Source organism: Gorilla gorilla, chromosome 10 (assembly GCF_029281585.2).
Source record: "Gorilla gorilla gorilla isolate KB3781 chromosome 10, NHGRI_mGorGor1-v2.1_pri, whole genome shotgun sequence".
NCBI lineage: Eukaryota > Metazoa > Chordata > Mammalia > Primates > Hominidae > Gorilla > Gorilla gorilla.
This window is the reverse complement of record NC_073234.2, coordinates 90,715,779-90,737,602: the sequence shown is the minus strand read 5'-3', so window position 1 is coordinate 90,737,602 and position 21,824 is coordinate 90,715,779. Positions and strand designations below refer to the sequence as shown.

The following is a 21,824-nucleotide window of genomic DNA, read 5'->3' as shown; positions in this document are numbered from 1 at the left end:
TATCTTTTGATCTTCTCTAAGTTAATGAAATCACCATCCACCCAGTTTTTTAGACTAAACACATAGGCATAGTGTTGCTTGATTATTTTATTCAATTTATCCCTAAACTCAAGCCAATCGGCTTGTATTATTAGCTCCACCTTCATAATATACCCAGAAACTGACCTTTCCTCACCATTTCCATTCTATGGTAGGCAGAATTCTAAGATGAATCACAAGATCCTCCACTCCTCAGGTACATGCCATGCATAATTCTCAGGAGAGTGAATATGATGAATTTTACTTCCATAATTATATTATAAGGCACCACTGACCTTAAAATATTGACATTATCTAGGTTGGCCTTGACTCATCCTATGGGTGTTTTAAAAGCAGAGAGTTTTCTTTAGCTGGTCACAGAAGAGGAGACAGAGATTTGAAACATGAAAATGCTCTGACATACCTTGGCTGACTTGAAGATGGTGGGGCCATGTGTCAAAGAAACATGGGCAGCTCCAGAAGAAGAGACAACACATGGCTCAGAGCCAGCAAGAAAACAAGGACAAGAGTCCCATCACCATACAGAGCTAAATTCTGCTCACAGCCTGAATGAGCTTGGAAGCAGGTACTTCGCCAATCCTCCAAGTAAATACTTAGTGAACATCTGGATTTTGGCCTTTGAGACCCTGGGAAGACAATCCTGCCACAATATGCCTGGGTTCATGACCTATAGAACTGTTTGATAATAAATGTGTGCTGCTTTAAATCACTACATTTGTGGTAATTCATTATCCAACTCGATAAACAATCCACATGCTAAAACCCTAATCCAAAATATCAGTCTGTAGCCTGTACTACAGGAAACAGCCTCCTAATTGTACTTCCTCTTTACACTCTTGTTTCCTTATATTTCATTCTCTACCAACAGCCACAGTAATCTTTTTGTTAAGGTGTTCTTTTCAAAACAAAAATGAGATCATGTCACTCTGTGCTTAAGACCTTCCAATGGCTTTGTCATTACTTAGGGTAAATTCCAAAATCTTTAACATAATGTATGTTATTATATTTGGTCTAGGTGTCATCTAACTCTCCACCTCAACTCCTACCTCTAACCACAGTTATTCCTTTCTCCGACATGTTAAACTCATTCCAATCTCTGAGATTTTTATACATGTTCCTATCTGGAACATACTTCTACCTGGAACATCTGGTTTTCAGCTCAAATGACACCCTTCTTCTATGACTACCCTATCTATCTTCTAGACCAGTCATTCTCTATTTGCTAATGTTGCTTTTTACAGTATATTTTATTGTCTAATTAAAATGTTATTTATCTATGTGTTCACTTACTAAAAAGTGTTTGTCTCCCTGCCAAGACTATAAACTCAATGTGGTGTCTTTTTGCGTCTTGTTAGCAGAAAGAACAGAGCCTGTACATACTTGCTGAGTGAATAAATGAGGATTTGTGCCCCAGAAAAACCTCTACCAACCCCCTCCTCCCCAGTGTACAATTCCGTTTGAATCTGCAAGACCAATCAGTAGTAATTTTTAAAGTTTCTGCATGTAATAGGTATTCCAATGCTTCCAGTCTGTAGGAGTGAAAGGACACCTAAAATGTTTTGCAACTCTATATTCCAAACTTATTTTGCATGTCTATATTCAAAGTTAGCAAGACTTCTCATCAGGAAAGAGCTTTCTGAGTTTAATTTGACGCACAGCATAGTTCTTTTGTTTTTCTTAGCCAGGGGAATACAATCAGTAATCACTGCTTTTTACATTTTTCTGTCTGGTTTAGTCCCAAAGCATTTTATTTGGCAGAAATTCCTTCTCAATCTTGGTAGGCAGTCAATTCTTACTGTTTATTTAAGATGTTAATTCAAACATTTTCTAACTTATTTGGAAGTTATAATAATATTATTTATAGTATTATATTGACCTGTAAGAAAGCTTGGAACTTTCCAAAAGAGCTCTCAAGAAATGGAAGCTATTTTGAGATGCAGTTATTTTCCACCATTTGAAGGCACTCAGGCATACGGTATAGTCATATATGAATAGCTTGACTAAAAGATGTTTGAAGTGCTTTTCAATCTCTGAGATGTTACAATTCCTTATACATATAAGACAGGTCCCAGTTAATAATGTAATCTCCAAGAGGTGGTCAATTAAAAGTGTTCTTCATGTTACAAAACTGACATATTCATGAAACAATTCTTACTAAATAAATTTCAACACATCTAATTTTCTTTCTACTTTTACTATAAATTTTAGAATAAACTATTTTGGAAAATAATTTGTCATGCTAATTAAGTGAAATATTGTGAAATAATACTAAAGTTAAGGTTACTCCAGGAAGTAATATTTGGCTAGTGTATAAGTACAATCAATATGTCCAATTTAAGACTTATTTCATTATAAAATTGATTGAAAATATTTCAATGTAAAGTATTATATTTATTTTATAGTTCAAAAAACACTTATAAAAATATATTAAAAGTTAGAAAAACTTACCTTGAAATATTCTGAATTTATTTTTATATTCTTTTATTAATTTTAAGTAACTTACCCTGGTGCATAGTTGCATATGAAAATTGCTGCATGTATAATATGTCCAATTTTTGAACATGGAGTAACAGCACAACCAACTTTGTAAGAGTGGTCCCAAACAAGCTAAAATAAAATTTTCAAGAAAGACACAAAATTTAATTTTAAACATTGACTTTCATATTATAAACAATAATATATTCCATTCACATAGAACTTTTCACCAAGCAATTCAAGAAATATAAACTATTTTCATTTAGAGACATGTAGAGAGTTACCAAGGAGTGTGGGCAGCATTTTCAACACTATATTTAGGGAAATACTTCAATAGGTTCTACCAATAACATATTCTTTTTTTTAATTTAATTTTATTATTATTATACTTTAAGTTTTAGGGTACATGTGCACAATGTGCAGGTTTGTTACATATGTATACATGTGCCATGTTGGTGTGCTGTACCCATTAACTCATCATTTAGCATTAGGTATATCTCCTAATGCTATCCCTCCCCCCTCCTCCCACCCCACAACAGTCCCCAGAGTGTGATGTTCCCCTTCCTGTGTCCATGTGTTCTCATTGTTCAATTCCCACCTATGAGTGAGAACATGCGGTGTTTGGTTTTTTGTCCTTGCGATAGTTTGCTGAGAATGATGGTTTCCAGTTTCATCCATGTCCCTACAAAGGACATGAACTCTTCATTTTTTATGGCTGCATAGTATTCCATGGTGTATATGTGCCACATTTTCTTAATCCAGTCTATCGTTGTTGGACATTTGGGTTGGTTCCAAGTCTTTGCTACTGTGAATAGTGCCACAATAAACATACGTGTGCATGTGTCTTTATAGCTGCATGATTTATAATCCTTTGGGTATATACCCAGTAATGGGATGGCTGGGTCAAATGGTATTTCTAGTTCTAGATCCCTGAGGAATTGCCACACTAACTTCCACAAGGGTTGAACTAGTTTACAGTCCCACCAACAGTGTAAAAGTGTTCCTATTTCTCCACATCCTCTCCAGCACCTGTTGTTTCCTGACTTTTTAATGATTGCCATTCTAACTGGTGTGAGATGGTATCTCATCGTGGTTTTGATTTGCATTTCTCTGATGGCCAGTGATGATGATGATGAGCATTTTTTCATGTGTTTTTTGGCTGCATAAATGTCTTCTTTTGAGAAGTGTCTGTTCATATCCTTTGCCCAATTTTCGATGGGGTTGTTTGTTTTTTTCTTGTAAATTTGTTTGAGTTCATTGTAGATTCTGGATATTAGCCTTTGTCAGATGCGTAGGTTGTGAAAATTTTCTCCCATTTTGTAGGTTGCCTGTTCACTCTGATGGTAGTTTCTTTTGCTGTGCAGAAGCTCTTTAGTTTAATTAGATCCCATTTGTCAATTTTAGCTTGTAAGAACTGTTTGAGAACACGGTTGATCCAGAATAATGCTTCAGAGCCAAAGGACGTCATGCCTGATGAATCAATTTTCAACCTCTGGTTGAACTGGAAAGTTCTAGGTTATTGGAAGAGAGGAAGATGAGAAAGAGGAGAAAAAGTTTTTAAAAGATGGAAGTTGTGGAAAAAACGGAGAAAAAGAGAGACAATCCAATTATAGAAAAGTAAAAATGATACAAGAGTAGAGAAGTATTGAATGCTATTGACATTTCTCCTTCTCTTTGTTAAGAAAATTCTATTGTAGGATAAAACAAAATCTGGCCTTTTCATTAAAAAATGAAATAAAAGAGCTGGTTCCTACAAAAGAGAAACAGATCTTGAATTGGAGTGAAAAAGATGGGAATAATCAAAGGCATTCCAGAAATTATCTGTATAACTTTAATATTTCTAATACTTCCAAGTGAACCAAAAAGTACTGTTTTGTTTTGTTAACTTCTGTGCAAGAAAGAGGAACCATTCTTGTTTCATTCTTTTATCTCAAGCCTTAGTGGTTTTAAAAGTGTGATTCTTAAAGAAATAAAGAGACACATTAAAAAAGGTGATACATTAAAAGGATAAAGAATAGAGTATCTGCAAGAGTTAAAGTGAAGTTAAGCATGTCAAATGCAGGAAACGAAAAGGTCTAGGAGACTAGAATTAAGGAGTAAAAACATAGAGTACTATGTTAGGGAGTAGATTTGGTTAGTTTATTGAGTATTAAAGTCATATTAAAGAGGCTAGGTTTGATAGGAGCAAGTCAATGGAGAATCACTATAACTTTCTAGAAGAAAGAAATGATCAGAAAAAAAACTGATGAAAAAATTTTTGAAGTATGATTGGATGAAAGAGAAAGACACGAGTTCAACATGAACAAATTCCAAAGTGTTAAGTTCTACATAAAACGTGACATCAGGGTCTATTGATTGAAAAACTAACTTTTAAATAAATGTGGGAGTTCATGCAATAATTTCTTGATTCCTGAAACAAACATTTATTGCAGACCTAAATAATGTCATGTTGTTATGTTGAGAATATATGGATGAAAAGGTAAGGTCCCTGCCCTCAGTGTAGTATCAGACATATAAATAAATAATTGTTCAACAATGTGATGTATAAAATAACAAAGGTTATGTACCTGAAATGAAAAGTGCTTCAATATTCCTGGAGTATAAAGTGTGAGGGTGGATTATTGAACCAGAGGCAGGGAAATAATACTATTAATTTGCATTTCAAATGTTTTAAACAATCAGCTATACAGTAGTATGTGTACTGCTATGTGCAAAAGCATCTTCTACGTATGTTCATAGTCAATCATTTATAAAGTATTTTTATTTACTGGTTTCTTTCCTCCTTTTCCAGTGTACATTATTTTTAGGAAAGTGCCTTTCATCTTTGAACATGGAGATTAGGTTTACTATATTTAAAATAATGTTTTAATTGTTTGGTTCACATAAAAGATGGGATGGTAGACATTTTGAAGACTAGGAAGATTGATTAAAATTGTGATCCTATTAAATGTGATAATTTTATTACTTGAGTTTGTGTACAAATTTGAAACATAATAAAACCAGGCATAAAGCAATTAAGAAGTGTTTGAATTAATAACAAAATAAAAATTAGATACCTGAATATAATTAGAACAGTCTCCAGAGCAACTGCCATTTTCAAAATTGTACATTTTCTTCTCTGCATGCCAGCTTCTGATAGCAATACTTGCAGTAAATTCATTTTCAGGGCCAACCCACATATTTTCACCAATACCATAAAATTTAGGATGGACCATTTGTACATCTTGTAAATAAATATTATGCGTAAACAAACATTTTTTTCCCCATGCTCTAGCAGTCCGTGATAAAGCTACATCCCAAGTCTGAAAAATATTCAAAAAGCAAAGAGAACAAAATAAGTTTTTTTTTGTAGTCTAAAATATTTTTTCTTGAGTTATCATTAGATTTAAAGGAAACAATTCTAACTTTGTACTTGTGCATCTTGGTTGAGAAATTTCTACTGGGAAAAACTTCCATGGGATAATCAAAAATGAAATGACCATTTCCTGAGACAAAGGACTATGTATATATTTGTAATTAAAATATTAGAATGCTAGATGATGGACATGATAATACTCTTACATGTAGTCTGTTCAGAAGTATGTAATACACTTACCTATAGTCTGCTCAGAGTATATATTTTTAAACTCATGCCTTTTTGTACACAGAAATACAACAATCTAAAATATTAAGAGGTATTTATTAAGTAATGATTATATGCACAATATCATATTGTCAAGAATAAAATGCTAAGTCAGCATAAATTTTGTCCTCACACTGCTTTATTAGAATTATGTATATTTTATATATATCTGATTAGATATACATCTTATATATATTGGATTAGATATAAATCTTATATATATTGGATTAGATATACATCATATATATCGGATTAGATATACATCTTATATATATCGGATTAGATATACATTTTATATATATAAGATTAGATATACATCTTATATATATCGGATTAGATACACATCTTATATATATCGGATTAGATATACATCTTATATATATATCGGATTAGATATATACCATATATATATAGGATTACATATATTATATATATAAGATCTGATACATATATATGATTAGAGAATAAGAGAGAAAGAGAAGACAGAAAGAGAATATATATATGTGTGTGTATATATATATATATACACACACACACACACACACAAGAACTTTTAACACATAGTAGTAGTTGGTGAGTGTTACAAATAAGGCACATATAAAGTTTGTTGCAGAAATAGGAGAAAATAGCATAAGATGCTGTTCCCTGGCTAGCTATCTGGAAATAATCAGAAATGTGTGCTTTTATCATCATTTAGAGACTCATTAAATTAATTGTTAGTGAAGGACAAGAACAAAAACCACACACTAGAAAAATCAACAAAATAGTGGTGAAACCAAAAATACTAAATACATATGTTACAGTGTATCAGAAAGTAAACATCTGAAAATCAATACTCATACTTCCTTAGAGCAGGAGTGTCCAACATTTTGGCTTCCCTGGTCCACATTGGAAGAAGAATTGTCTTAGGCCACACATAAAATACACTAACACTAAGAATAGCTGATGACCTAGTAAAAAAAATCGCAAAAGAATTCATGACCTTTTAAGAAAGTTTACAAATGTGTGTTGGGCTGCATTCAAAGTTGTCCTGGGCCTCATGCAGCCTGCAGGCCACAGATTGAACAAGCTTGCCTTAGAGTTTTCTTAGTGAATCCCATAGATTACACATATATACAACATAGAAAATAAACATATCAGACCTTTAGAATATCTCCCTACTACTTCCCTTCCCCTAAGGTAACCACTATTAAAAAAATTGCCTGTTTATACATCTCTCTGTCTCTGTATATACAAACATATACACATATTTAACTATAAGTTTGGCTGTTTTAAATGGGTATTTTGTGATTTTTTTCCCTTGCACTATCGTGATCGTATCATATGTAATATTATTGGCCTTTAACTTTCAGTTTTCATGTAGAGAAAGAGTTCCATATTAACATAACTAGATTTGCTTAATTTTTACAAGGTCTACATAGTATTCCGCAGCATGGATACCTATAATAAATGTAACCATTTCACCATTAATAGACCTTTAGATTGTTTCCTATTTGCAAACAATGTCCCATGGGCTATACTTCAACCTGATTTATTATGCATATACTTCACATACCTCATTCTTACTATATAGCAGTCACTACTTTAAGTGTATTTTATGTATTATCTCACTGAATGTTCCAATAACCCTAGGAGGTATGCATTATTATTATTATTTCTGTTTGCCCAGAGGAAGTAACTAAAACACAAAGAGGTTAAGTAGTTTAAATGTATTAAATATCTCATAGACAGTAAAATTGTGGAGCCTGGATTTAAATCCATGAAATCTAATTCCCAACTCTAAGTTTATAAGCATTTTACTTCTCATGACTATCAAATTGTAAGAGCTCCAAATTCTTTTATTCAACTATGAATAAAAATCATAATTGAAAAGAGAGGTTAAAGTTTCAAGAAGCAGTTAATGAGATATTTAATGAAATATGTCAAGACAAGGTTGATAAATGTGCTTTGAGAAGGCAAAAAATTTTTGTTAGCCATTAGTCTTTGTTTAGCTAGAAAAGCTGAATCCATACTCTAATTTTTACTCTCTTATCAACAGGAAGATTTTAAGATTTTATTTCAATATATTTCCCTGGAATATGTCTAGGTATGGGCCTTTTCTCATTAATTGGGCTTAGCATTTGGTGGACTCCATTAAAAAATAATTTTAAAAGGAAGGTATAATCATAACTCTCATACATGTGTCAATGATTTTAAGTGATTAATTAATGAGGGAACTACTAAGATATTATAGCTTGTTCAAGAAAAATCCAAAGAATTCTCAAGGTTACATGCTGTCAAGAAGTGCTGAAATCCATTCACAAATAAATGCAAAAACTGGGTCTTATCCACAGGGAAATAGTCAATTACATTTCATCAGACACAATGAATTTGCATTTCTATGAGCAAAATTAGTTACATTACAATTACTTTTCTACAATTTAAAAATTGTAAATTGCCTAGCTCAAAGACAATTATAGAAAAGATAATTTCTATGTGTAAGATAAACAGTGTACAAAATATTGTATTTCACAATTTTCCCTGACATTTATCTTAATCTAAAAACTTATGTCTCTCCTCGGCTCTAGAAAATTTGCTTCTGTTATTTCTTAATTTTCTCCCCTTTATTTTGTTTTATAGTTCCACACCATTTGTAAGATTTAGGAACTTTGCATTTTATTCTGTCTTTTAATTTTCCCTTTGTGCTTTTACACATTCATTTATTTATTCATCCATTCAATACATGGGAATATCTCAATGAATAAGCTGAAGGATATAAAGTTGCAGATGAAAAATTTCATTATTGAAGAAAAAAATATTCATGACACTTGTTAACACAGTAATGAAGGCTTTAGAAGACTTGCAACAGGGGAGACATCTGAGGCTCAACTCCAAACACAGCAAGGATAAGTGGGGATTTATAGCCATGGAGTAGGATGAGGGGGTCAATTAATAAAAAATTATTATGAGGAGACATCAAGTTTGAGGGGGTTCTTGCTACATTGATCTAACAGGATTCTTGCTGAAGACAGGCCAGTGTAGTCAGGTCAGGCCAGGTAGAGCTCAAGGGTAGGGGATGAAGATTTTGATCAGATGATATTCAGAGTAATCAGATATCAAGGGTGGGAGACTCTCCTTAAACTGGGCTAGGTGGGACTTTTGTGAAAACTGGGTGATGCAGGCCATAGGACAGGGCCTAAATCCCAGGCCTAGCCAGAGAGGGCTCAGGAAAGTCTGACTAAAGTTTGGTTAAGTAGAGAGTCTTTGTCAGGCCCCTCTCGTATTTGTATCTCTCTCTCTCTTTCTCTCTCTCTTTTTTTTTTTTTTTTTTTTTTTTTTTGAGATAGGGACTTGCTCTGTTGCCCAGGCTAGAATGCAGTAGTGTGATTGTGGCTCGATGTAGCCTCCAACTCCTGGGCTCAACTGATCCTCCTTTGTTAGCCTCCCTAGTAGCTGGGATTACAGGTGTGCACCACCGCACCCAGCTAATTCTTTTATTTTTTTGTAGAGACAGGGTCTCACCATATTGCCAAAGCTGGTCACAAACTCCTGGGCTCAAGTGACCCTCCCACCTCAGCCTCCCAAAGTGTTGGGATTACAGGTGTGAGCCACCATGCCCAACACCTTTCTTCTTATTTGACAATGCATTTCATGCAATTTAACCTATTAAATAAGTCTAATTAGTTTTAACTTTTTTAAAAAAACAAAGTAAAGGAACAAATTCTTTGAGATAGTCTAGGGTTCTGGGAAATTTCCAGTTCAGTTCAAAATTAAGGTTTCATTTAGAATTTGATCTTGGAAAAGCAATGTCATAAAAAATTTCAAAAGTTTTGAACAGTTGACTAAATAAGATCTTAGACAGCTATGAAACAATACTTAAGCAATCTATTTAACCAATATGACAAAAGATTTCAAAAGTAACTATGGGGGTAACATAATTTTTTTTTTTTTAAAAGACCTTAGCTCTTTTAAAAGTGAGAATACTTGGTTTTCTTAAATAATCAGGAAAATAATAAAGTTGATATAAAGCACAGGAAATTATTTTAAGATACACAATCTTTTTATTCTAAGTCGATTACTTTAAAAGCAAAAAAAAAAAAAAAACTTTTGACAATTTCTTATTAAGAGCAGACCAGTTACCCAAGTAAATGTTGTCATTTTTACAGAGAAAAAATCAAATTCTAGTTTTGCATCAGTGTACTTTTAATTTTAAATGTCATTTAAGGTTTTCTAAAAAACCATTATAAATAAAACCATCTGGTCTTAGCCAACTTTGACCATGCAACATAATTTTTTCTTTTCACAAGACTTTTCAAACTTTCTATATCCATATTTCTATATTTGTTGAAGACCGAAAGAGTGAGGGGCATGATCAACTCATATAACCACTGGAGGCTATATGAGTAAACTGCAAACTGTTCTCATGAAAGTGGGTTGTTGGCAAACTGACAAACTGCCTCTGCTGCCCAGAAAGAATGCTGAGGGCAGTCATGATCCAGGCATAAGTGTTTTTTGTGATTAGGTACATCTGAAGCCTATTAGTAATAATATGAACCTGTGATCAATTATGCAGCTGACCAATTGTTACCTCTTCCTTCCTGCTCATTCTACCCAATAAATACAAAGGGCTGTGGAAGCTCAGGGTGGCTGCCCTTGCTCACTAGAGGCAGGGAGCCCTCTTCTTCTTCCCCATGTTACCCTTCCTTCAAAACAGTTTCTTTTAAGTTTTCATTTCTGCGTTTGTCCTCTGTTCAGTCTTGTAATGATGGTCTCAAGCAGTAACAGTAGTAACTGTTGTAGTGATGGTCTCAAGCAGTAATCGTGGCAGTCTGCCACATATATTGTCCTAAATTTTCTTCTTTCTCATCTTGACCAGTCATTTTATTTTAAGACAAAATTACTTTCTCCTTCTCTTGACAAAAACATATCCTACATTCCTTGTAAACTTTTCATACAAAGTGTTTGTATACATTAGTACCATTGATTTCACAGAGAAAAACTAGGAAGTAAATTACTGTGAATTATTTGTCACATACCAGCATTCTATAGTAGACTAGCAAATTTTATGAATATACCATCTCACTAGCTTTTATAGGTATTTTCTGCTTCATAGTATTAAAAACTAAAAGTGTGTAAACTTAAACTTATGTTTAAAAATGAATGTTTCAGCAGTTTATCTTACTTAGAAATTATCAATGAATATCTATTAATTTAATCTAACATAACTTTAAGACTATAAGTTACTAAAAAGATTTTGGAAACTATTTTCAGTAAGACATAACACTAAACAAAGCTACCTAGCATCTCAAGTTATTTCCTTGTTAACTATTCTTATGGCACATGCATGTTAGGTAAATATAAAAGAATAACAACAGCAAAAAAACTAAAAAGGGTTAAATACACATTCGTTGTTTTATTGTTTCACTTGATACTTATAAAGTAATAGATATCAAGAAATTCATTTTTACTACATCTTTATTTGTACATGTGTTCTTAGGCTGAATTTATAATTTTTATAATCTTAAATATCTAGTAGCTATCACAAGTTTATTTGACTTAGTAAACCCAAGTAGAATAAAAATATATGCTTGTATGATAATTAATTCTGATAACTCAGAAGACACAGCGTGTTTTATTAAACCAACATTACTAAACCAGTCTTATTTGGCAAAGATTCACCCAAGTCAAGTGAATCTGAAAAGAATGTGGATTAGTTTGTATTTTTCTGAGAGTTTGAGGAACGTTTAATTTATATAAGCCTTGTTGAGCTCTAAGGCAATTTTAGTAGACCTCCTTTAAGAGATTTTATAAATTAAATTTGTAATACGATCTCAAGGTAAGAAAATATCACATATACATAACATACATATGTATACACACACAGAGAGAGACATATATAGAGATCTTATAGGTCCATTCTAAAATTTTAGCCACAAGTCAAGTGAAACACCATAATAGAAAACTCACTGATTTATATAAAATACTTGGAATTATGTTTTTAACAGAAGTAACAAGTTAAGGTGATCTGCTCAATATGAGGGCTAATGCTTTTTACCATTATTTGTGGAAAAGCCTTTAAGGCTTTCTTTGTCTTGATATGTAATCTCACAGACACTGTGAACTACTTTTTAGGTGAAAGACTGTGGGAAAATCAAATAGTTGTTTAGATATTTCCAAAGCCTATCTGGGTAGATCAAATATCTAGTCTCTTTCCAATTTGTTATTTTTCCTTTTTAGTCTCAGGTAGTTGCTTCTGAGGGTTCCTGAGTTTCTTGAAAGCCTCTAATGGGGGCAGGAGATCTAAAGTTCTAGTAACTGTAGAGGCTGGTGTGAACAGAAGGATGAAGGAGGTAGGGGGTTGAAGGTGGACATATCAAGGGAACTGAAGGGAAGATCAAAGGTGGTACAAGGAGGAAGGAGGAGCAGAGATGATGGGAAGGGAGGGGTCTTAGAGGAGCCAGTTTGCAGAGATTTGAAGTTTCCCAAAGAGGCCACTGATGTTCCAAATTATCCTTAGTTAAATTCACACCAACAAAAAAGGAAGTCGACATAGTTAGTGGAGTATAGAGTTACCAGGGGCTCAAAAACGGGATGGGGGTTAGTAAACTGAAAAGCTCCCAGGAGAGAAGCAGAATCAAATGGAGACCACAAGGAGACCTCATAAGAAGCCAAGACAAATGTCCAGCCTAGGACTCAGGAAGTGAATCTCCCCGCAAAACAAAGAGCCAGGAAGAAAGACTTTCAGTCCAGGATTGATAAGTGAATCCCCACTTGAAAGAAAGAACAGGAAATAAATTTCAAGCCTAGAAGGGACCTTTCAGACAAAGAAATCTAAAACTCTAATCCAGCTTCAGAGAGTTTACAGAAGCTTAAAAATCAAAAAATCTATCCTCACCGTCCTTCAACAGACTGTCATCTGGAGCACTGGCTCAGGAGTCAGACTCACCAATGGATCCCCAATCAATCATTCAGGAGTGAAGATAAAGTCTTCAAAGGGGTGCCCTTGGGGTCCTGGGTGAGAGGTTTGGAGATCCAATGATGAATCTGCTACCATCGGAGTCACAGCAGTACCATAACTGTTAAAGGAAAAATTGTTCATGACACTTGTTAACAAAGTGGAGGACTTTATTTAGGGCTATTGTGGTAGGTGGCAAGACTATCATGTTAGAGGAGAGAGAATGGGCTCAATTCCAAATACAGCAAGGATAAGTGGGGATTTATACCCATGGAACAGAGTGAGGAAGTCAGTGCATGGAGAATTACTAAAAGGAGACATCAAGGGTAGGGGGATTCTTGCTAAACTGACTACAAAGATTCTTGCTGAAGGCAGGCCAGAGTGATTAGACATCAAGGGCAACAGATGCTGTCTAAACTGGGCTAGGTGTGATTTGCAATAAAACTGGGCAATGTAGGCTTTAGGACAGGGCCCAAGGTCAAGGTCTATTCAAGAAGGCTCAGAGTCTTCGTCAAAATATACATAACACTGATTTTGGAAACTGAACAAATTTAAGTAATAAGTTGTACACAGTGTGACTGAGGAAGAGTAAAGGAAAACATTATTAAGAGAGTAGAGAATATTATTATTCTATTTACTGTCCAATGTATATTGATAAATGAAATAGGCCTACATTTTTTTCCCTTTTTCTCCTTGTTATGTTTATCACATTTGGAGATTTGTTATTCTAGATTTCTAAAATGAATTGAATCTTCCATTTTTTAAACACACAGAAACACTTTAATATCATTGGAAATTATCTGTTCTTTGAAGATTATTCAGAATTATCTTTATTGTTACCTAAGATTGAGGCCTATTTAAAGAACAGATCTTCAACATCTTGCTACTGTCTTCTAAAGCATTGCTGTTAGGGTTTTCTCTTTCTGTATTTACTTTGCAACTTACATTTTGCTAGAAAAACACTTGATTTCATCTAGATACCTAATATTATTAACATGGTTGGACATAATAAATATTGTCTTACACTTCTTGCAATCTCATCTCCATCTGTGGTTATAAATCTTTTTCTCACTTCTAAAATAATTTGTTTTCTCTTTTTATTCCCTGAGGCTTATCACGAATGTGTCTATTTTTTTTCCAGTTCTTGCAAATAAGAATGCTGTTTTATTAGAAAAAATTATTTTTCATTAATTTTACTTATACAGCTATTCTCTCATTCTTTGTTTCTTTTCTTTGAATTTTTTAGTTCACATATTGTCAGTCAGTTTCTGTAAAATGACATTTACAGTTAATTGCCTTTTCCTTTATTTATGTCATGTGTTTTGATATTGTGCCCATATTTTGGGGAAATTTTGTTTTTTGTTCTTGATCCGAAGATAATTTGAAGAATGTTGCTTAATTCCTAAGTAGTTAAGATTCTATCAACCAACATTTTTTGTTCTTACTTTCTAGTTTTATTACATTCTAGTCAGAAATTTAGCGTGTAAAATTTCTACTTAAGTTTTTCTTTATGAGCATGAAACAGATGTTTTTCATGGATATTAGAATCCCTTATTGACAGGATTATTTATTCGTTGCTATATATAATTTACTTTCAAATCTATTTTATAAGACTTTAAAAGAAGTATAGAAAACATCCCACAATTATCTTGTTTTAAAAAATATTTCTTTGTATTTTTAGGAAATTTTACTTGATATATTTTCTATTTTGGCCAGTGCGAAGGCCTTTATTTTATCTTCATGGATTATAGCTTTTTTTTCTAATACATAGTATTTCTTTTTATCTTTAGTCTTCATTTCTATATTATTTTATAATATTGTTTCTCTTTTTTAAATTGGAAGTTTTATAAATATTTTTATTCATATTTTTATTTTCAATCATTCCAGGTATATATTTTTGCAAATTATTGATAAAGAAATTAAATTCACTCATATTTATGATAACATACATTTAGTTTATTTTAAAATATTATTTTATGTTTACAGTTTTTTAAAAGTCATTTCGTATTTTTCCCTCCTCATATTGCAGGCTTGATGAAGTTTCTTTTCATTGCTCACTTCTCTTTTGTAAATCTGGAAGTTCAACTAACTTTTCCCATCTGCTAGCCACCAACATCAAATCATTATGATAATCTTTATGATTATCTTAATTATCTTTAACTTCAATTCACATGTTTAAAATTACATGATTAAATAACAAAAATACAAATATATATATATATATATAAAATTATGCTCACTTCCATTTTGATGTTTTGTTTGCCCATTTCATGCCATCGTACACAAAGATCAGACTTCAGGAATGCTAGCCCTAATACACTAAATACTGTATTTTACTGAGGATATTGTTTTAAATTGTTGCCATTACATTTTTTTGCTGTATATATTTTTTGTTTCATGAATGCTTTATCACTTATAATCTCCAGTGAAATTATCAACATGCATTAAAGAACATTTTGTTTTAAAAATAATTTTTTTGAACAGATATCTAATACTTTATAAAAACAAAATCACATAAAATCATTGAGAAGTCATGTTGTCTTGCTCTCCACCATCCTCTTTCCCCTAGGACTTCTATAAGTAACTAATTAATTCCGTGGATCTGTCCACTATTTTCTATTCAAATATACATTATTTTAAATTTTCTTATACAAAACGTATCATAATGTACCTTGCTTTTCCAAGATCCATGAGATATTGTGTTGTTAGTATAAAGAACGTTCAGGCCGGGCGCGGTGGCTCACGCCTGTAATCCCAGCACTTTGGGAGGCCGAGGCGGGAGGATCACGAGGTCAGGAGATTGAGACCATCCTATAACGTGGTGAAAACCTATCTCTACTAAAAAAAATACAAAAAAAAATTAGCCGGGCGCGGTGGCGGGTGTCTGTAGTCCCAGCTACTCAGGAGGCTGAGGCAGGAGAATGGCATGAACCCAGGAGGCAGAGGTTGCAGCGAGCCGAGATGGCGCCACTGCACTCCAGTCTGGGCAACAGAGCGAGACTCTGTCTCAAAAAATAAAAATAAAAAAACAAAAACATTCTCATTCTTTTTTTTCCCCACAGGTGTATGGTATTCTTTTATGTGGATGAACCACACTTACTTTAGTTAACCCTCAGTGCTGGAGATTAGAGTATTTTTCCAATAATTTGTTAATATTAAATGATGTTACAGTGAATAACCGTTTAGGGATACCATTTCCCTCTTGTGCGGTATGTCCTTAGGATAGATACCAGAAATGGGACCAGAGAGCCAAAGAGTAAATACATCTGTAATGTAGTAGGTATTGCCAGATTCTTTACAAGGACTATATCATTTTGCTTTCACACCAGTAGTACATGGAGTAGGCATGGTCTTTGACTTTGACACAAAATCCAGAAGCAATTTTAAAAAACTGATTAGTCAGCTACACAAAAATGTTAAAAAGTCTGAATAACAAAAAATACATATGTAGATTTAAAAAACTGACAGACTGGGAAAATAATTACAACTCATACCAAAGATGAAGGGCTCATTTCCCAAATAAATAATGGGAGAAAAAAAGGCAAAAAAACTAATAGAAAAATAATCATTAAAGGATACTAACAGATCCTTATTCACATGAAAGGATACACAGCTTTGCTTATAATAAGAGAAATAAAAATCACAGATCATATTTTACCTATCAGGCTAGTAAAACTCCAAAGTTCAACAATACTTTTGTTGTCTTGTCTGTGGGGAACTGTTGACTTAGTTGGAATTTATATTGATGTATGGATGAAGCAATATTACCTTTTTCAAATGACTACCCAGATTGATCAACACCAATTTATTAAAAAGTCTATCTATAGCTCACAGATTTGAGATGCTACTTTTATCATATACTAAACTCTCATATATTTGGGTTATTTCTGAACTCTATAACTTTCAATGGTATATCTTTTAACATACTAGTGCCGTATTATTTTACTTAGTGAGGCTTTATTATATGCTATAAAATCTAATATGTTCAATAACCCTCATTTTTCAAAATATCCTGGCTATGCTTATTTATTTTTAAAACAACCTAAATGTCCATCAATAAAGGAATAGGTAAAAAAGGTAGTACATTTAAGGGATAAATAGCATAGCAAAAAAACTGAATTAACTAGATTTATATCAACGAATTAATCTCAAATGTATAGTTTTGAATGAAAAACCAAGTAACATGATAAATTTCACATAATGCCACTTATAGAAATATAAGACAGAAACCTCCAAACATTATGTCTTTGGTCTAATAATCACATATATATTCAAAACCTTAAAAAATGTATTAGAATGATTCATATCAAACTCATAAAGGTTATTTTCTCTGGGGATGGAGAAAGGGAACATAACTGAAGTGGCTGTTAGAAAATGTTAACATTGACTGCACTGTTCTTTCTTTTTTTAAAAAAGGAGGAAGATTTATTTGTAATATTAAATTAAAAATTGATATTAGATATAAAACTACAGCCCATTATCTGGTACATGAGAGGAGTCTAAGTCTTGAGCCTTCTCCTAGTACTACCATGTCAGGTTAGAATTAGGAATCACTCAGCCCCAGAACAGCTCAGAAAAAGAAGGGAGGGATTCTGTGCTCCTAGCATCCAAGAATGTAAGAAAGTTCAAGCAACAAAGAGGACGAAGCTAAGACACAATCTTCTAATATTACAAACCCATAAAAATGGGAATAAAATGTTTAGTTTAAATCCTATGAAATTGCTTGCGTTTTCTAGGCCAAAAATGGTTGAAGAGCAATTCATATAATTCAATCTTCAAATGATAAAAGTTTTTTTTTTTTTTTTTTTTTTTTTTTTTTTTTTGAGACGGAGTCTCATTCTATCGCCCAGGCTGGAGTACAGTCGTGCGATCTCAGCTCACTGCAACCTCCGCCTCCCGGGTTCAAGCGATTCTCCTGCCTCAGCCTTCGGAGTAGCTAGGATTACAGGCGCCTGCCACAACGCTCGGCAATTTTTGTATTTTTAGTAGGGACAGGGTTTCACCATGTTGGCCAGGCTGGTCAGAACTCCTGAGCTCAAGTGATCTGCCCGCCTCGGCCTCCCGAAGTGTTGGGATTACAGGCCTGAGCCACCGCTCCCGGCATTTTTTTTTTTTTTTTTTTTTTTAATCCACAGCTGAGCTCAAAGGCAGGAAAGGTAATACTCAAGTGCCAGAAATGAAGAGAAAAGTTAAAAGTCAGAGTGGTGAACTCATGTGCCTAATCTGAGGAGAGGAAATATCAGATTAGATATAAATGCCAACAATATAGGAAGAAGACGTAGCCATAGAACCATCTAAGACAAGTTCTGGGACTGAAATATTTGCGGAAAAATCAGGATGCCGACTTCTTCCTAAATGAAGCAGACCACCAAACCCTTCCTAGAAGTCTGAGGAAGTGACAGAAAGTCAGACGGAAAAAAGTCATGTCATGTGAGAAATCAGTTCTAGATCTATCCTATGCCTACAAGTGGACACTATACTTACATTGCCTATATATGCTGAGAATACCCAAACAAATTTTAAATATCAAAACTTAACACATTATAAATTTAAAAAAATATAAATGTAAAACTGACTGTAACAGGGGAGTAAGGCAAAAGCTAATAAAAACTAGTCTGTAGCAATATTTATTTTTCCACTGTTTGGACAATAGGGGACTCTTTCACACACACACACAATCTCTGCTGAAAATAAGCATAGGATAGAAAATTATAAACATGACAGAGGCTCAGTAGCTAAAACAAGAGAACTGGCACCCAAAGAAACTAAAATAATAAAGCACTAAAAATATTTTATGAAAATATAAAATAATTATGTTTAAAATGATTGAGTGTAAAAATAGAAATCATAAGAGAAAACAGGACACTGGGGGAATATGAGCAAATTAAAAAAAAAAGTCTAGAAATTTTAAAAAATCAATTGGCCAGTTAAATATATCATAAAAATCTGAAGAGAAAACTAGTGAATGAATAGCAGTTCTAAAGCAATGACTCTGAAGGAAAACAGAAAAAGAGATGGACTGTAGGGAGAAAATGGAGAGCTGTGGAGAAAAGGAATGAAAAAGTCAAACATACATCTAATAGGAGTTCAAGACAGGGAGACTAGAGAGCATGGGGAAGAGGCAACATTCTATGAAATAATACTGAAGAATTTTAGTCTTAACAACGGACATGGATCCAGAGATTAAAAAGAAAAGTCCTGAACAAAATAAATAAAAATAAATGCATGCTTAGTACTAGTATGGGGTAAAACTACAGAACAGCAAATATAAAATATTTAAAGTAGCTGGAGAGAAAAGATAAATCATCTTTAAAATAACAACCAAAAGACTAGTGGATCTCAAACTTTAGCACACTTCAGAATCATCTGGAGGACTTTAATTAAAATACAGAGTACTGGGTTTCAAAACCAGGATTTCTGATTCAGTAAGTCTGGGATAGGTCCTGAGAACTTTAATTTCTAACAAGTTCACAGGTGATTCTGTTGTTGCTGGTATAGGAACCATACTGTGGGAACCTCTGAGTTCAGCTAACAAAAGAAACCTCAAAAGCAACAGTGGGAGACAGAAGATAGTGCTGAGAGAGAACAATATCATTCAAGAGTGTGAAGTAAAGATTATTTTACATATAGAAATATTAAGTTTACTATTCACACTCCCTTGCTGAATGAGCTATTAAAAGACGTATTTTAGGCACAAGGAAACTGATTCCAGAAAGTGGTAGTGCAATACAAGAAGTAATAGTTGCTAGCATAAATAATTATAATGGGCCAGGTGCGAGCCTGGGCAACATGGCAAAACCCTGCCTGTACAAAAAATACAAAAATCAGCTGGGCGTGGTGGTGAGTACCGGTAGTCCCAGCTACTTAGGAGGTTGAGATGGGAGGATCACTTGAGCCCCAGGGTTAAAGGCTGCAGTGAGCTGAGATCACATCACTGCACTCCAGCCTGGGCAAGAGAGTGAGATCCTGTCTCAAAAAATAATTAAAAAAATGAAATAATAATGCTAAACAACACACTCTTAAGCAATGAATCAAAAAAGAAATCACAAAAGAAAATACCTTGGGAAAAAATGAAAATGAAAACACAACTATTTAAACTTATAGAATTTAGCAAAAAACAGCGCTAAGAGGAAAATGTATGAGTGTAAGAGCTTACATTTTTTTAAAAAGATGAAATACTCCAAATCAACAACCTAACTGTACACCATAGGTAAAAAGAAAAGGAAAATCGAACAAAACCCAAAGTTACCAGAGGAAGGAAATAATAAAGATTGAAGCAGAGATAAATAAAATAGAGAACAGAAAAACAACAGAGAAAATTAACAGAACTATGAGCTGGTTCTTCAAAAAGATCAGCAAAAATGATAAACATTTAGCAAGACTGAGTAAGAAATAAAGACAGAAGACTTATTCCTGGAAACATACAATCTACCAAAAGGTAGTAACGAAGAAACAGAAAATCTAAACAGACCTATAACTAATAAGATTTAATAAAAATAATAAAATAATAATTTCATAAAATAATAATAAAAATCAGTAATACAAATCTCCCAACAAAGAAAAGCCCAGAACCAGATGGAGTCATTGGTGAATTCTAATAGGAGTTCAAGACATATATTTAAAGAAGAATTAACATCAATTCTCAAACTCTTCCCCAAAAATGAAGACAGGAGAATATTTATTAACTCATTCTATGAAGCCAGCATCACCCTGATACCAAAGCCAGAAAAAGATACTATAAGAAAACTATAGGTCAATATCTTTTAGGAATATTAATATAAAAATCTTCAACAAAAACCTGAATTTAATAGCACATTAAAAACAGCTGAATGTAACAGCACATTAAAAGAATTATACATGATAACCCAGTGGAATTACTCCTTGGTGCAGGAATGGTTCGATATATAAAAATTAATCAATGTGATAGAACACATTAACAAAATGAAGAAAAGTAGCCACATAGTCATCTTATATGTAGACAACCCTAACGATTCCACACACAAAAAACTGTTAGAACCAATAAATAAATTCAGAAAATTAGAGAAAAGTAGCAGGTTACAAAATCAACACACAAAAATTAGTTGCTTTTCAATATGTTAATAATAAATAATCTGAAAGGGAATTAGGTAAACCATTCCACCACAATAGCATCAAAAAGAATAAAATATTTAGGAATAAACTTAGCCAAAGAGGGAAAAACATATATACTGAAAATAAAATATTACTGAAAGAAATTAAGGTGGATACTAAAAAGTGAAAAGACATACTGTGTTAATGTATTGGAATACTTTATATTGTTAAGATGCCTGTTCTACCCAAAATGTTACAAATCAAGGAAACCCATATCAAAATCCCAATAATGTTTCTTTTTTTGCAGAAATACAAAAATACATCTCAAAATTCGTAAAAAATCTGAAAGGACCCTGTATGGCCAAAATAATCCTGAAGAAGATGAAAAAAGTTGAAGAATGCACATTTCCTAATTTCTAAACTTACCAGTATTCTACAGTAATCATTGTTGAACTATTAATAGCATACAGACATATTAGACTAACAGAATAGAATAGAGGGCCCCAAAATAAATGCCAGCATATATGGTCAAATGATTTTTAACAAGGGTGGAAAGACCATTTTATGGGGAAAACAGCAATCTTTCCAGCAAATGAAGTTAGGAAAACTGGATATCCACATGCAAAAGAATAAGCTGGACCCTTACCTTACACAATATACAAAACTTAACTCAAAGACCTAAAA

At 33.1% G+C, this 21,824-nt stretch overlaps 1 protein-coding gene across 1 annotated transcript in view; it reads right to left on the bottom strand.

Moving 5' to 3' along the window:
• GLIPR1L2 (GLIPR1 like 2) overlaps window positions 1-21,824 on the bottom strand; it is a 40,704-nt gene that overhangs the window by 15,590 nt on the left and 3,290 nt on the right. The window contains exons 2-3 of the mRNA XM_004053592.5: window positions 5,571-5,816; window positions 2,543-2,646 (exon numbers count right to left, since the gene is read on the bottom strand). Coding sequence (XP_004053640.3) covers window positions 2,543-2,646; window positions 5,571-5,816 — 350 coding nt within the window. The remainder of the gene's footprint in view (window positions 1-2,542; window positions 2,647-5,570; window positions 5,817-21,824) is intronic.